This window comes from Centruroides vittatus, unplaced genomic scaffold, assembly GCF_030686945.1.
Source record: "Centruroides vittatus isolate TY-2023 unplaced genomic scaffold, ASM3068694v2 contig_436, whole genome shotgun sequence".
In the NCBI taxonomy this organism is placed as follows: domain Eukaryota; kingdom Metazoa; phylum Arthropoda; class Arachnida; order Scorpiones; family Buthidae; genus Centruroides; species Centruroides vittatus.
The window spans coordinates 846,049-864,839 of NW_027122237.1; the positions used below are offsets into that span (position 1 = coordinate 846,049).

Sequence of the window (18,791 nt, forward strand, 5' to 3'; positions counted from 1 at the left end):
TTTAACAGATTAATATTAATTTTAGATTCATATTTATATATTGAAATTATGTATTAATGCAAAATTTGAAATTTGTTAGTCATTTAAGTAATTGTAATGGACTGTCTTTGGAAGAGGAATTCTAAATGGTGTTACAGGTTTCAGAATTTTTTTTACAGAGTGCAATAACATTAATAACAGAGGGGTGGAGAATGAGTCTGTTATTTGTACGTGAAGACCGAAGTACTGAAATCTGTGATGGCATTTACCTTTTTTCCTAAAATAATTAAAACTTTATATATTATAGTATGAATAAAAATGTCTTGGTTTTTAAATATTAAAGATGAAATTCTGCATGTCTCTGTTTATTTTATTTAACCTTTTAGCTGCAGAATACTGATTTCACACTGTTTTCAATACGTAGTTCTGTTTTTTAAGATTAAAAAATTACTTTGCAGCATGCTGTTAAATGTAAACTTGATCAAAGAAATAAGCTGTTTAAAATATTAATTTGATAAATGTTTTTAATTTACAAAGTATTTTTTATAATTGAAACTTGATGAATTTATTTTACTTCACTTTAAATTTAATTATTTTTAATCAATTATTAATCAAAAACATTAAAAAAGTCTCTGTTGCTTTAATTAAAAGAAAATGAAAAAAGAAAAAATTGACCATCTGCTGATAGAATAGGCTTTTTTCTCTAATTCAGTAATTGTGATTCACTATCTAATAATAACCAAAGAAAAACTTGTTTAATGGAATAATAGATACTACATTATAGTTATACTGGGATACGTGAATCACTCAAATTGTCCTACATAAATAATCTAATGTAATGTTTTATAAGAAGATATCTGAATTTATCTTGTAATTTTTTTACATCTTAGATGTTCATATAAAAATCCTTCACATTAATATTGTTTAAGATTGAAGTAATTGACAAAGGAAAATAGTTCACATTATGTAAACAGTCCAGAAATGTTTTTATATTCTTGTCTATGTTTACTATTTTATATCTGAAGTTTTAAATGTTTTTCTGATGTAAATTTAATATATAAATGTGAACAATATTCATCTTTTTAATGCATTTAAATATGTTTGAGATTTAGATATGTAATAATTATTTTTAATAATTTAAATAAAATGCAACACTTCGGGTAATATTTGAATTTTTACACCGTAAGCCAAATTTCCTATCCGTACGTTATATTCCATTCTGACTCTTTGAAACATTTGGATGTCATTTCTAACCATCCTTAATAACATTATGCTACTATTTAAAATTGAATATATTAATTTAAATTTATTTTACTGTACAATTAAAACTTTGTATACAAAGAAAATAATATGCTACAAGCTAAATGTAATCAAATAAATAATTCTGAATCATTTTATAAAAAAGTTGTCAATTTTTATAGTGTAATTAGATAGATCTGTATTAAAATTTAACCAGTTTATCTATATTATTATAGCAGTTATGCTACTTTTTGCACAGTTTAGCAGTTAAATTTACATCAGATGTGTAAATCATATAATAGGACTGTTTTTGTACTGCACTAGTAATAATTGTAGCTAAAAGGTTAATGTTTACAGTTTTACTTAAAAATAGTGCTTATTTACATGTATAAAGTTATAAAAAATATATACTTTAGGTTATCTCGCATCTTTCTAATTTGTGTTGAACTTTTTAATATTCAAAATAAATTTAAAGTTTCTGTTTTTTTTAATAGTAATTTTTCAAATGTATGGCTTTATGTTTAACTTAAAATTTATATATATATATATATATGTGCGCACTACATTTGCCTACTTTATAAAATTTTTAGCTACCCTGTTTTGGAAATCTTGAAGTTTTGTATTCTTTTAAGCTTTTTACAGAATAAATAATATTTTTCGTTGGATTAATTTTCCAGATATATACATATCCAATAATGTAATTTTTGAGATTTTCTCAACAAGATATATATATCTTGTTGAGAAAATCTCAAAAATTACGTTATTGTTTTTTCTTATTTTTTTTTAATTATTAAATTCCAGTTTAATCCTTGATTAGTAATACAAAAATTTAATTTTTAATCTTTTTTTTTTTTAATAGCATAGCAATTTTGTTTTACATATTGTCTATGTAAAATTTTTGTTTAAAAGGTTTTTCTAAAGATAATACACTTAATTTTCTTAAATTTTTCAATAATGTATATAGTTTTATACATTTTTTATAAATTATGTTTTATATTAATATCATTAAAATTAACATAAATAGTTTAGCTTCATTAACTTATAAACCTTAGATATTTTTTAAGAGTATTTATACTATTTAATGTATATCATTAAAAAACATTTTCTGCAAAAATGACAGTTTTTTAAAAAATTAATTTACATTTCTTTCGTAACATAATTCAAAAGCAAACTTTTAATGTAATTAATAATAATAAAATATTTGTATAAATAATATATTGTAAAAAAATTAATGATAGAAATAAACGTGTTAACTGTTTGTAAATACTAATAAAATCATTATTAAAAATTTTTTAATTACTTTGTTTTTTTCTTCATTTATTACTAAATTATACATTATTACATTTAAAGAATTAGATTTTTATTCATTTTATTAATGTAATTTTTATTGATTTAACAGATTTTTGCCTATCTTGTTACATTCTGTTTATTACTTAATCAAACAATCGCTCTTCTTTTGCTTCTTTTGCAGGCTTCACTAATTGAGTTTTACGGAAAGTGTATTTGAAATCTACATACAATTTTCTTGTCCTGTACCTTTAAATTTCCAAACAAACAACTTTATCGTACAGCTTTATTTCTTACTCATTGCTCTTTTATGAAAAAGAAAATAATTCTAATTGGAAATTGATTGCTATTTTATTTCAGATTTTTCAAAACTTTTAAATATGTACACTTTTAGATATTTATCATATTTAATGAGAATTTTCTCTCTCACAGTAATTGAAAACTGGCTATATATTATAATTATGAAATGGAAACATCTGTTATGTTACATAATTAGTGCATAGACTCTAACCATTTATAATAGTAAAAAATATCATTAAAATATTAGTGTTTAAACATAATTACAAAGCTAAAATTCATTTTACATAACTAATATTTTCATTTAAAACTTTGACAAAATGTTAGAGGAGTTTCAAACTCTCAAATACAGTAGACCCCCCCCATAACACGGGTTCGTATAAGATGGCGGAAAAGTTGCAATCGTGTTCGTATAACACTAAAAAAAGGCTCGTATAACACGGTAAAAGAATGAGACGGATTGTCGTGGCCGACTCGTGTCTCGACGGGGCCGGTCGAATCTGGACCGATAGCGGACGTTGCACAAACCGTCGAGTTTAAACGACGGTTTGTGCAACGTTAAAGACCTACTAAAAAACATTTACTATTCAACGGCCATAAAAATTATATTTTTATTAATGATGTCTCCAAAGTTCAGCAGTTTTTCACAGAAAGAATAACTTATCGGGAAACACGCGTCCACCGTTCGGAGCTGCTCTGCAACGAAAACAAGCTTAAGCAATGGCGTCTTCGAACGGTGCACACTTGGTAAATATTCCTACAATTTTTTGTTTATAGCGCATTTTATATGGATTATTCCTAAAAAATTGTACGTGTTTCGGAAATGTCGAGTCAAATTAGTCTAGAATCGATTAATTTTATGGGAGAAAACCTTTCAGACGGCCGTACCCCTAAACTGCACGAGTGCCGGGCCGTGAACGGCTCACGTATTTGTAAAATCTAAGTGACTCGTACAACACGGAATTCATATAACATGGAACGTACGTACCATGTCATAAGGGGGGTCTACTGTACAAACCTGTGGGTTTACCTTGTTACTTTATATAATTCTTATTGTTTAAGGTCGTTCAGTTTAACATCATATGTGCATCAGATAACACCATTTAACACTAGTTTCAAAGGTAGAAAATATGGTTGTGCCAAATTGATGTTTGACTATACTTATTGTAATGTATTATTTTATACTGTGCTTTCATCAATTTAATCTTGGAAAAAGTTATTTTGAAATTCTTTACTAATTTATTTTGTTGTCTGTCTAGTATATCTGACAAAAATGATATGCATTTTGTATTCAAAGACCACTCAAACTACTGTAGTTTAAAATTATTTCAGAAGAAATAAAACAGAAAAAAACTTACAAAAATTAATTTCAAAACAATAGTTGCTTGTTTTATAATAATTAGAAAAAAATTGTTGTTTGGTTTTAATAAATATTTGATATTTTAGTATCATTGAAATAAATTTTAGAAAAATTGGAATACGGAGAAGAGAGAGAGAGTGAAATTTATATATATAATTTACCTATGTATTTTGAATGTAATAATTACATAAAATTATGCTAATGATGGAACACTTTTATATTAATAATATTAATAGTGTATTTTTATTCCATATTAACTATCTTATTTTTATGCTTATATAATCAAATACATATTATCATTGTTGTTTTCCCTCTCAAATTATTCTGTGTTGGTTGAACTATTTAATATTCTTTACTGAGCTGTGTAAGGAATAGGATTCCATTCTATATAAGATCTAATGCTTGATAAAAATAATACAAATATGATGATACGTAGTTAATACAGAATGCTTTTCAGTTAAAATAATCATTATAGTGCTAAAATGTTTTTACACCCCGAATTACTTATTATGGTATCACAGTAAGAAATAACTTGTTTTAATTTTGTTGGAATTAATTGCACTACACAAGATATATATTTGAGAAATCATTTCATTAATATCAATTGTTCTTTGATTATCTCTTTCTAGTATTAGTTGTGGCTAATTTACTTCTTAAATTATCTATCTGAGATAATTAATTAACTGCTGTTCTCTAAGAACAGCAGTTAATTTTGTTTTTAGTTCTAATACTAGTTAGTTGTACATTTTTAAACAGTATATCCTTTATAGCTTATGTTTCTTGAATACATAGACCAGGAAACACAGATACACTTTTATATTCAAATACAATAAATTTTCACATACTGTCATTCATTGATAGGTTCTTGGAAACTGACTTTACATAAAATGACAAATCATGAAACCAGTTTTACCACAGCCTAATTGATATAAATTAGAATGAAGTTCCTGTGATGCATTTCTGGTCACAAAAAAATCATGGAACTTATAAAGACCTAAACACTTCTAATATTAAACAATGAAATGAAATGTGAGCTATAATATATTTAAGAACAATTAAGGAAAACAAGTAAGATGATGATTTACCCAATTTTTTATGGATCAGTGAGTGACAGGTCATAGCAACCAGTGGTGGTGGGTGGTATGGAGGAGAGGCTTAATCCTGTGTGCTGTACACTTTACAAATTTTTATCTTGTGGTTAAATGTATTTATTCACTCATTATCCAGTCTGCTTATTCCAATTCATGGTTGTGAGTGTTCAGTACCTATTTGCCTATTTTGACAGTCCAGGATGCAAGGGTGGAAAACCCTGGATAGAATGTTTTATCTCTCTCTCTCTCTCAGCTATCCTGGGAAAATTTAGACGTGTCAGTTAACTTACAATACACTTATTAGGGAGGGATATTGGAAAAAAATCACAGTATCTGAGAACAAATTGCACAGACAAATATAACATGCAAAACTCCATTCAGACAATGCTATCTAACCAGGAATCAAGAAATTTAAATACTGTAACTTTGTTCAGATAACTTTTGCAGGTTATCTGTTGATTTTAACTTGGAATTACGAACTTATCAAACAGGCTTTTCTTTGTCTAAAGCCACCAAAAGTGTCTTTTAGAAAACAGATTCCTCTACACACAGCTGACATATTCATCTGCCTTGCAGTTTTTTCCCAAACCACAAACAATAGGTACTGAACATGTATGTTTCATGTTATATCCTATTTACTTTCTGTGCAGTATACTTTAACTATTATTATTATTAAACTGCTTGAATTGAATCTTAAAAGCTAAGTTTTTGATAATTTCCTCTTCTATACTAGACCCATTTAAAAGGATATTTAGAAATTGACTGACTGTGCTTTTGGTTCTCTGCAGAAAATATAAGCCAAATTATTGATTCCCAAACACGTGTCAATGAACATCATTGATATTTAATATTTTTCAAGTTTATTATAGCATTTGTTATGGTGTTGAAACTTGAATTTTAATATAAATTTAGGATTGCAAGTGTAATAATATAATATTTTCAATAGTTAATAATGGGGCTATTATTTTCCTTTTTCAAATTATCATTTTTGGACCTTCCTAATGTTTGGATAAAATGAATTTTAAAGTAACATATATTATCTTTGGTAATTGTTGCATTACAAATGCACTGTGGAATTATATTAAATATATAAAATTTTTTAACATATCAAAAAGAATATGTAATCTACCATATCTGATACCAAGTCATTGTTTTGAATTACATTTTGTTTCATTGATGCCTAAACATACATTATTTTTAGTCTATTAAAATAATTTTTTAATATGAAGGAATTACATGAACCAAATAACTTTTAAAATATAAAATTTTTATTTTATCAAAAATATTAGGCAATGGAGCATCTTCAGAACTTTATAAACGAATGTGACCGTCGCACCGAACAAGCAAAACGGAGATTAGCCGAAACTCAAGAAGAACTTAGTTCGGAAGTGACTCTTAAGGTAAATTTTCATTCTGCATTAACGCTTATTATAAATTAGCTTTAACTAATAAGCATAATTTTAAAATTTGTTGTTTTTTTATTGTTTGTGTTTAACTATTCTCCGTATTAAGACAATAAATACAAAGTTTTTTATATTTGGAAATTAAGAATATTACATGATGATTTGGCATTTTACGCAATTGAAAAAAATTCAAAACAATGTAAGTTATACTAACTAATTTTCAACATCACATTGTTACATATGACAATCAATCATCATTCAATGCCACTTTTCTGGATTCTTATTATTTATATCAGAAGTATGTTTCTTTTTCATAGCTAATAAAATAGACAGACAGTAAAAATAAAGTTATAATGTAAGAATGTTAAATCATAAACTAAAGAATAATTAATTGAGTTTTAAAAACAAACTTTAAATTTGTTTTTGACATACGGCAATTCCAAAAAAATAAAGTTTTAAAGAAGAGAAAATGCATTTTTAATAGAAAATGAATAGACAAAATGTATGAGTTTGTGAAATTTACAATTGTTTATTATAAAAATTGCATTGATTCAGAAAAAAATTATTTGTCTCATTAAGATGTGAACCATCAATATCGAAAATGAGTAAGGCATGCTACTGCCAAACCATGGTCTGTAAAACTTATAAGTCGTTCAGAATTTTTTTAACTTTTGAAAATATTTGAGAAGCGCACTTTCTCCCTTTGCTCGATACCGCAAACAATATTGAAATTCCCGCAGAACACGTCGTAACCTCTCCTCGTTAGATGCAATAAAACTATTTCGTGTTTATAACACCTACAATTAAACTACTAAAAATTTATATTCGTACATGCATTTGGTGATTGTTGTTTGATTTTTTTAAGATTATAATCCGTTTATCCGTACACAAATTAAGATAATTTATCATAAATAATAATAATAAATTGGTTTACATAATCCTTATGATACAGTACTAAACTTTTATAAGTACATACCCTAAAATCATTATTTTTGAATGTACAGTTATGAGTGTATTATAAAAATCTTGGATATATAATGAAAAGTTACATTGCAGCAAGTATTGAAATTTAATTTTAAAAATATGTAATAAACATTGTGGTGTAGAATTAAAAAGGAAAAAAATACATTAAGGAATACGGTAGTAATTGTATTTGTACAATTTTTTAAATACTAAAAGCATTTATATATAAAGTAATTTGTTTTAACAGCTGAATCGTGTTCACGAATTAGCAGAACAAATTGGAAAGAAGTTAGCCGAAGCAGAGAAACAAGGTGCAGAAGGTAATGTGGAAGAATCACTGAAATTGATGGAAGAAGTCGAAGAATATCGGAAACAAAAAGCTACCGCCGAGGTGAAATGACTTATCCATTTAAAATTTTTACCTAATGTAAAATATTTCAATAAAAAAATGTTATAAATATTTAATAATTAAACACTAGTGCAGATTTTATTTTTATTTTTTTGCAATGGAAAAAGTTAAATGTACAGTTAAAGTTATAAAAATAAAGAATTAAGAGTAAATTTATAAAATAGTTATCTTATCATACGGTGCTTTTTTATTTTATAATGAGATAGGGAAATGATTTATATATATATATATAGTAGTTTGCTTTGTGTTGTTTTATAGACTGATGTAATCTCATCAGTCAACTTCTTATACAGTATTTTGAACATTAAAGAATAGTAATTTGTGTAATGATGGCATTATAACATGTATCTAATGATTAGTGATGATATAATTGGCATAATAATTTTGAAATTATATTTTATCATTTGAATTTTATATTTTTTCTATAAAATAGTATATAGGCATTTTTACAATATGCAAGAATTAATTCAAAGCACACAGTAACAAATGTTTTCAATTTAAAGTTATCTTAATAAAAGCATCTAAGAATTCAAGTAAAACTGAATGTTATATACTTTGTCAGCTGATTGTTAGATTAATTATGTGAATGGAAACAGAAATGTTAAAACAATAAAAATAATAACAAAATGTTTTTATTAATTGTTTAAAATCGTACGTAACACGATGTCGGCATCATCGTGGATAGATCAACACAGACAGACAGACACAATGATTAAATTCCACTTTTGGTTGTGTTTATCAGATTGTGGAGTGGGGGTAGGGCAATCCCCTAAAACACCATTAAAATGTATTGTCATCACACGTAGGTACGTCCTCAAAATTTCAGCCTTCCATCTTAATTAAAAGTGGATGAAATCCGATTTGCACAATTCGACGACTTGATATAAACAAATTAAAATAAAATCATTTAAAATCAGATCGTATTAATATATTACCGATTAGATACCTATCCAAGTAATTGTATTTTTAATTATAATGTTTATATAGCTATTGCCTAACATACAATTATGAAAAATACAACAAAACCATTTATAATTTATATAGTTCAGGAATGCTTGTAAAACTGTTTAGAAATGACAAATTTTGATTGTAAATTCAATTGAAATATAGACAATGAACATGTCGAAAGTAATATTGTGATGATAGCAGATGTTAGTTGGGAATATATCAATAGATAATGATTTGACCTAATTGTATTTAACCATTAGACTTCCAACAGTTCACCAAATAATATAAGAAAATAAGATCTTTATAATTACATTCATTAAATTCTGTATGTAAAAATTGTGAATATGATGATGGCAATTATGTGTCAAAACTTATTTTGTAAGAACTAAATAATTTTTGAACATATTCAAATGATAAATAATTAATATAATTCAATAATTATTAAAAATCTACTGAGATGGGTATAACATATCAATATATATATATATATATGTGATTATTTCTTCTTTGTTTAGTAATCATCATAACCATCAATTTGCATTTAAGATAAATTTGGAACAAAATCTATGCACAATTTTCCATGTTTATGTTACACACACATACACAATAATAGATTGATAGGTAATATTTCCCCCCTAATCTTTCTACAAAACAAATATTCAGCACTGGTCATTACTAATTTGTAAACATGTTTTGTAAATATATTCCAGAGGAGTTTAATTTTACTCTTGCACGATCCTTATCTGTGCAGATTGTTTGCTTGGAAAGAAGTGACACCATGGGCACATTAAGCATTTTAATTTTACCTTTAATCACTATTCACTTACATATAATATACTGTTTCATATGTATTATTTCAAAAATGACAGCAAAAATTTCTTTGAAATTTATAGAAGCAACAGCAATTTTGTTTCGAGGCAATTCTTACGAGGTTATTTTTGCATTAATCGGACAATTAACCTTCTAATTGAAAAAATTAATTTGATAGGACATCACACGTACGGGAACCACTTACCGGTGTCGGAAACGAAAAACAACGGGATAAAAACGAATGTTAACGACTTTTTTTTTGTTTCCAACACCGGTAAGTGGTTCCTATACGTGCGGTTTACATCCCCGATGTTCCACGAATGTAGAAGCTTACCATACGTTGATGGGACATATTTAAAAGTTAGAAATATTAACAATAATTACCATAATGTCATAAGTTAGTCTGTTACAATAAAATATGCATCACTGAGTTGATAAATAACTCAAAAAATAAATCTAAACTTGTGAGAAAATATGTAATTAAAAAATATTTGAATATCTTTTATTATAAAGAATAACTTTAAAATAGAGAATTTGTACAATTTTTATTTAAAATGAAAATTGGTGTGTTTGTAAGTAAGTATCTTTCAGTTTGTATAACTTGAATATTAAAGAAAAACATTCAAAAGTTTTGTGATGTCAGAGAATAGTCAATTTGATTGCTGTGAAGATACAAACCTGTGTAAACCAGAATTGCATAGCCCTGAATATTTTTTCTGTTTTGAACAGATCCTTTTTTAACATAGAAAATCATTGTTCTTGAATTTTTTCCATTTAGACAGATTTCATTTTTATTCAGGTTCCATTTTGGACAGATTTTATTATGTCTTTGATGTTACAATTATAAACATATATGCATGTAATTGATTTGATGAATTTGGAAAGTTCAGAAGTAATGTATTGCACTACTCTATAATAATAATACAATTTCTACAGGCATGAAGTTACCAAAGGTTCAATGATGATGTCTGTTGTGGGTTTTACTATGCAAAAGAAATTAGTAAAAATTTCTGAAAGATCTCTCTCATGCTGCTGTGAAGAATTACATTAATCTAATTATTAAAATAAATGATACTATTACTATTGAAACAAGTTTTAATTAAGAAGGAATGATGGCCGAAGTAGAAAAACTGGGAATTTTCGAGGTTTTCGGGGAAATGAAAAATTCTTAGAATTTCCATCAGTTGAAATTTTTTGATTAATGCTTTTTAGTGAAATTTAAATTTTTTAAATAATAAAATGTATATATTATTTTCTTAAAATAAAGAATATGAATTTATAAATGAATAAAGAATAAAAACACTATAGAATTGTAATACATTTTCTGGTGATATGCCAAACTGCATCAAAAATAATTTAAAATAATACATTCAAAATGTTAATTTTTATTTTATTATTCTTGGAATTAATTGTGAAATTATAAGCGTGTGTTTTTAATAATTGACTTATTAAATTAAAAATATACAGTAATATATACTATAGAATATACTAAATATAGTATATTCCTAGTTTACAAGCATACCTCATTCCAAAAATCTTTTTTAAAATTGAATTTTGTAAATAGGGACAAGTTTATTCATTATGTTTTGTTGAAGTTGAAGTTTCTATGTTCTGATGAAGCCCACTCACTTGATGTGTGTTTCCTAAATAACATTAAAATGCTACAAACCGCTTGCTTACCTTTCCACAAATAATTGTAAATAAGAAAGTTGATTAGGGTATTTACCTGTTATTAAAAAAACTAATACAAACTAAAAGAAGAAAACATGTAAAGCATCAGACATTTCTTTATTTAATGGTAAGAAAATAAAACTTATTTTCTGCTTTCTTATTATCTCAACTAACTAAAACAGAATAAAATTAAATTGTAATCACTGATAAGGATTTGTAGAGAAAAAATTTACTAAACTGCAACTGGATTAGGACAAATGGATACATAAAAGCCAGTTTGTTTTCTTCACATTATGAGCCACCTAAGTGTAGTGTGTCAAATTTTCAATCTTGTTGCACTCGGGATTTGAATATATTGTTGTAAATGTCGGTTGGTGCTTGTTGTATGGAATATTTATATATGTGTGTGTATTTATAATTCTCATCATTTTATTTAATAGATATTATATTTTACAGCAAGATTATAGAAATTCAATGCCAGCATCTAGTTACCAACAACAAAAGTTAAGAGTGTGCGAAGTGTGTTCGGCTTATTTGGGAATTCACGATAACGATAGACGTCTAGCAGATCATTTTGGAGGAAAACTTCATCTTGGATTTATCACAATTCGTGAGAGACTCGATGATTTAAAAGTGAGTTTTTCTATTAAAGCTTTTATTGATACTTTGGACATTATTATTATTTAATTATAATTAACTTTTTGCACTAATTAAAGAAAAAATTATTAGCTTAGCAATAGTATATTGTTTTCTGCTGTAAATTTTGATTTTAATACCTCAATCATTTTTTTATTTTATAATTTATTTAATGAATAAAAATGAAAAAACTTGGATATTTATTCTATTCTTGGTGATTTTTAAAAATCGTGTCGTTACAGAAATCTGTGAACGAAAGACGTCAAAAAGCAAGAACCGAAAGAGATAGAGAATTTGATAAAGAAGAGAGAGACTGGAGAAATAAATGGCCACCCGTAAGCAGAAGTCGTAGTCGCAGCAGAAGCCAAAGTCGACGTCACAGGTACGTCAAAGTCTGTTATTGCATACGCATATATTATAAAATTATTATTATAGAATGGGATTAATTTGTCCCAAATGTAAATTATTTATAGAACAAAAACTAGTTATTCATAAAATAAGAGAGTGCAATGTACACAGTTATAAAATACAATGGATAGCTGTAATCAGCTAATATATTTGGAAAATTTTATTGGAAATGCAATTAAATATAATTTGTGCATGGAATTGAAGAAATTTAATGAGTTTTTTTATATTTGATAACAGAATTTCATACCAAGAACCATGCATTCTTGCCAATCTGAGCTGCACTTAATCTGTTTTTTCACTGTTTCATCCAAAGACAAAACTCATGTTTTACCTTTTAAAAACATGAATTTGTAAAATTTATACGTACTACATATTTTAACATAAATATAGATACCAAATAAGATTACAAACACACTTAAAATATTTTAATTGTTTTTGATTTTTTCTTTATACAAAAACCTGCTGCTAATCTGAACTTTTCACTAATTTGAATAACTCTATAGAATAATTAGTTTGGATTAGCAAGCATGCACTACATGGATGATAACTAAATAATGATATAATTATCAAATAACAATAATAACCAAAGTTTTTTTCTTGCAATAGTGTTAAAAGCAGAGAGATTTAAAATAATTGTACTTAAGTTATTTGACTTTACAAATTTAAAATATCTACTGAACTAACTGAAAGCTGAATATTTTTGCTTTGAATATACCTGAAAATTAGTCATGTAGTCAAAGACCAAATTAGAAAGTTACCTGTTAGTTAGTAATAAATACAACTTTTAAACTTTTTTAATAATATGAAGTTTCTGTAATTATTTACTATAAAAAATGATTTTGATAATTTTTGAAGAAAGGTATTGAAATAATCTACAGAATCTACCTAATTATAAATGAATTAATTAAATTATTTCAAAATAATGACACTTTTAGTATATACAACATGGTCTTGCTAATCTTAACTAACAGACCAGTGGTAGTTTGAATTAACAGGAATGTGATGGTAAGGATATGCTTATGCCTTGAGGTCATTTTTTATTGCTAAGTCAGTGTCCCAGAAAGAATGGGCGGCAAGTGTACGGTCGACAAGTCCATTATTTTAGTTGGGAGAATGGTAGAAGCTGCTTTGATTAGTGTGACCAAGATGTAATGTAAAATATATTGAAAAGTATTTCCTAAAAGTTAGAAAACAAACAAAAACTATTTAATCCTACGTTTCAAACATGATTAGCATCTTTTCCATAATTTATCATTGGTGAAAAGGCTTAACTATTTATTATAATAATTACTGTATTCATCCAAGTTTGATTTATATTTCAGTCCAGTTAAAATTTTCTTCAATTTCGATAACTGTCTGTGGTATATGTTGTACAGAGTTAAAGCAATCCTAAAATTTGGTGTGTGTTTATCGTTAGCATTGCTAAATGCCAACAATAAAAACACAATTGTTAGCAGCTTTGTGAACTGTCATACAACAGTCTACAAACTATGTGTTAGAATTAAGTGTTCAGCACGATTGTAAAATTACCAATTATTTGATTGTTCAAAAATAATAGACCAAAGTAAGCCCATTTTTAAAATCTTATTCAACAGAATCAACTAGTTTTGGTAACTTTTTTATTTTACTCCTGGTAGTCTACTAATCGAGTGATCATCAAAAATTGGGAGAAAGATTCCCGAAAATTTACCACGAAATTTATATTAGTCAAATCAGAAAATTGCACTCAAAGTGCAATTTTCTGATTTGACTAGGTGTGATTTAAATGTGATTTGTAAAAATTACTATGAAATTCAATCAAAAGTTCATTTATACCGATCGATTCCTATAGGTATTTGTAAATACAAATCGAAAAAGTTTTATTTCTAATTAAATTAAAAGTAGTAAAAATTTCACACTTTCTTAATTATCATCAATTTGGTACTAACAAATATTCAAATATGATAATTTTTTAGATAAAGAAAAAATATCCACATACTCATGTTACTAGTTTAAAAAAAAATTTTTGTAATAATTTTAAAATTGAGATTAATTTAAAATTACAGGTTATGATTGCAATTATAGTTCCAATGAAAATATACTTATTATAAATGATATCAAATTTATTATTATTGAGAAAGTTAGATTTAGAAATTTGACAGTTTGAAATATTTTAACAAATTATTTCGCAGAGGCATTACACTTAAAAATGCAATAATTATTTTATTTCGTATAGATCTCGATCTCGTTCCCAAGAACGTCGTCACTATCGTTCTCGCTCTAGATCGCATTCTCCGCGTTCTCGTCATTCTAGTTCTCACCGTTCACGTTCCAGAGATCGAAAAAGGAGAAACCACAGCAGAGATAGAAGTCGGGAAAGAAAGCATCATAGATCGTCGGAAAGGTATAAAAGAAGACATTCCAGAGATAAAGAGAGATCATCCGAAAGGTAATCCTTGATATAATTTTGTGTTTCAGTTTATAAATTCAAGTTCTATTTTAAAAATAACTTGTAGTAATCAGTTTCTAATCTAAAACATGCATTTTGAAAAATACACTATTCTCTACACTTTACACTGCCTGTAATTTTATTCAGTGAATAGTTTATATACTGCCTTTGATGCAAGTTCTGTATTTTGTAAATCATTTCAAGATAGCGAATAGCCACATTCTGCATATACAGATAAAGATATTCAGCACTTGTCAATTAATAGAGAGTACATAATCTGTATCAGTTTGCTAAATATAAATGCTGGTTCTCATTATGACAACCTGCAGCAGCAAGTGTCAAAACTACGGCATAATTGCCGTCGTTATGTCGGAGCACGACGGAAAAGAAGCACACCTACAATCTAGGTCAATCTTAAAATTTTATAACAGCAGCAGACAGAAAAATTAAACGTTAATCGTCGTGAAAATATTTGCATCGATGTCGTCGTGGATGATTTTCGACATTGCTGCATGAAAGAATTGTCTTTTAATTATGAAATCCCAATCAAATAAGAGATAAGTTAGTATTTGATAAAGAACACCCTCCATAAAAAGTTGTCCAATCTTACTAAATTGCATTGTATGGAAATGTCATTGTGATGTCACGGTAATGATGATGACAGTCGATTCCACGTTGGAGAAACTGTAATTTTTTTTAACTCTTTCTGCCCCGTGGGCACTAAGAGGGCCTCTTTTTGCAAGCCCATTATGGATTCGGCCGGGTCCGCAACGGGGCGGCGAGGGACGAGGCTCGATACGTCCGGACGGACCGCTCCGAAAAATTTCCGGGGATTATTCGACCCGTCCGGATTCGATCCCGGGTACCCCCAGAGCAGTAGGCTGCCGCCTCGACTGCTCGGCCATCTGCCGTCGAGGGGAAACCGTAACGGAAGTCGCAAAAACTGCCTTAATTACGACAATGCAATGGTTTAAGCATTTCTCCAGAACAGCTTTTAAATAAATTTTCTATGATTATTCTATTGTTATATGTAATTTACATGTATAGGAATATGCATTTTATTTTTACCTTAACTTTTTGGAAATTTTAAAATCCAATATTTTTTTTCTCTCTCTGCCATTAATCTGGAAGAATTTAGTAGAATTTCAAGAGAGTGTATGTACTGTACATCTTGTGATATTCAATTATGATTTTCTGAATTTATTATTTACTGGAAAAAAAGTTCATTTTAAATTGGCAAGGAAACTTGTCAAAATTTTTCTATTAAAAAAAATATCACGAATGATTATTAATGTAAAAATGATTGTTCCTTTTTTATTGGCATGATTTTCTGAAACTATAATAGACATACTCTTTGTATAATCTACTATATAAAACTGAAAAATTGGGCAGTCTCCGTCAAGGTATGCCAAAAACGGCCGCTAGGGACGCCCCTAGCCATTATTTAAACTAACGATAAATTCGGCTTTTTGCGTAACAGTATTATAATAACGATAAATGCAGTTTTTTTGCATTTTTGACTGCCCGATAGTAGGGTACGCCACCAGAAATTCAGTATATTATTATTTATACCACGGAACGACACTGCCGCCGCTAGAACGCCCACTAGCGGGCATCCCGGGCTACTAGTTTTTTATCGGAACGGCATTGCCGTCGGCGGTATTTTGCCGTCTATTAAACCGGCTACGTACGTCGAAATTTCCCGTTTGCTTCTTTTGTAAATTATCTGAAATATTTTGCGGAAACTAAAAAATATACTAACGGGATTGAGAACAGACCAGATTGGAGACAGTTATTGGAAAGTGAAATTAGAGAGATAAAATTATAGTAAATTTGAATTTTATTAATAATTGAAATACATAATAAAATTAAAGATGACATTTCTTTGAAATGACTAGAAATATTTTGCATACATTGTATGTTCTTTCAAAAAACATAACTAGTATATAAATTATAAGTGATACAAAGACAAAATTTGAAGTTAGAATAATTAGATTTGTTATAATAAATTAAAATTTTAACATAAGCACTCAACATGTTGAACCCGGGGCCAAGTGTTTCCTTCATTTTTCAATCGGGATTGACATATTTTTCTCTTATACACTTTTTCCACAAAACCAGATGAAACGCATTAAAATAATGCGTTCCATCCGGTTTTGTGGAAAAAGTGTATTTTTAGAAACGACCGCCGGCGGTCGCGAGATTTCGCCGACAATTTTTGCTCGCTCGTCCCGAGTGCCCGGCGGCGGACGCCAAACAGACGCCAACAATGCATACGAGATACGTACGAATCACACTTTGTTAGAATCTTTTGATACGAGAAATCGTTTCCGTCGGCATTCTTCCGTATAAAAACTATCTTTTATATTATTTGGGTAATATTAATAGAAATTTGGCCGAGCAAGAACTCGTAACAAGGAGCAATTCATTTCATTTTGAAGAATCTGGTGGACTATCGGGAAAGATAATGACAACAGCGATGATTCAAAACAAGCATTGAGTTCGGCCAGCAGTGAAAAGTAAAATGAGGTCGTATCTAATAATGAAGATTCTAACAGTGGTGTACAAATGTTTCCACTTCCACTTGTAAAGAAGTTTCTGATAATGTAACATTTTTCATTTTGACACTCACGATACGGGACCTAATCCGGACACTGTAAACCAGAAGAGATGAAAACTCTGACTTTTTTCTTTATTTTATTGAGATATTTGTTAGGGAAACAGATATGTTGCCCAAAGACTTGTGATAGAAGAGGTGACAAAATTGAGGCTACCGAAAGAGAGAGAGATTAATTCGACCAAAATGAAGAAATTTTTAGGTTTGATAATATGGATGGGTCTGTTAACTTTACCTCAACTTAGAGATTATTGGTCACAATAAAATGTCTAAATCGATTAGCCAAAACGGGTTCGAATTACTGCCGACCACGTTTCGACGACGAAAACGAGCAATCCGATCGTCGACTCTGGGAAAATATCGGTTTGAATTTCACTTGTATCAAATCTATAAAGTAGCAATTATTCCAAAAGAAGAGGTACGCATTGATGTAGCTTTTTGAGGAAGAATTCGCTTTCGTACATTTCAAATAAAAAGCTTTGACACGGCATAAAAATGTTCAAATTATGTCTTTCTGTGGCTATATATATGGGTCTTCAAAATTTATTTGGAAAAGAAATAGTCAGTAGAAGTAATGTTCTTGAAAAAAGTAGTGTCACCGTAAATAAATATTTGATCTAACAAACTCTCCATAAGACATTATATTGTTATAACCGGTACTCCGAGGTCTAGCCGTGTTTTTTGGCGCGTCGCCTGCCCGTAGGACCGGCGCTCGATCGTCCGACAAGTAAAATATGCACGGATCCTCCGGGCGGCACCGAAGCGACGCCGACGACATCCGAGGGCGGTCGCTTCGTCTCTGCAATAAGAGATCTGCCGACCGCCCGAGGTCGTTCGGCATCCGATGCATTAAAGTCGACGACTCGGCAAGCTTTTCGGGCAAAAATTATTTTTACCCGAGTTACAGACACCGGCAAAACTTCTATCCGAACCGACTGCTAGAGTGTTTCTAATGGCTAAATGTAAGGCCGACGGGGAATCGGCAACTATCGTTAAAACAAATAAAACAAAATTGCTTTTATTCTAGAAATTTAATTTAATGTGTAGGATTAAATATTATAATCTATTTAATGTGTGCTTAATTTTGTATAATTAAATATTATGTTTGAAATAATTAATTTGATTTACGAGAAACTAATCCTTTTTTTCCTCCCCGCGTGCGGAAATAGCTGAAAATTTTCTTACCGGAAATTCGAATTTGCAGTAATTAGGAATTTCCAAGTACGTTAAATTTTGTTTCGAGTA

General features: G+C 28.4%; 1 protein-coding gene across 2 annotated transcripts in view; it reads left to right on the plus strand.

The window, feature by feature from the left end:
- Positions 1 to 18,791, plus strand: part of LOC136976938 (putative RNA-binding protein Luc7-like 2) — a 60,315-nt gene that overhangs the window by 41,145 nt on the left and 379 nt on the right. For both annotated transcript variants that reach the window (XM_067272330.1, XM_067272331.1), the window contains 6 exons: positions 6,543 to 6,653; positions 7,867 to 8,010; positions 11,914 to 12,090; positions 12,336 to 12,475; positions 14,717 to 14,929; positions 18,716 to 18,767. In XM_067272330.1, the coding sequence (XP_067128431.1) occupies positions 6,543 to 6,653; positions 7,867 to 8,010; positions 11,914 to 12,090; positions 12,336 to 12,475; positions 14,717 to 14,929; positions 18,716 to 18,719 (789 nt within the window). In that variant the 3' untranslated portion in view covers positions 18,720 to 18,767. The remainder of the gene's footprint in view (positions 1 to 6,542; positions 6,654 to 7,866; positions 8,011 to 11,913; positions 12,091 to 12,335; positions 12,476 to 14,716; positions 14,930 to 18,715; positions 18,768 to 18,791) is intronic.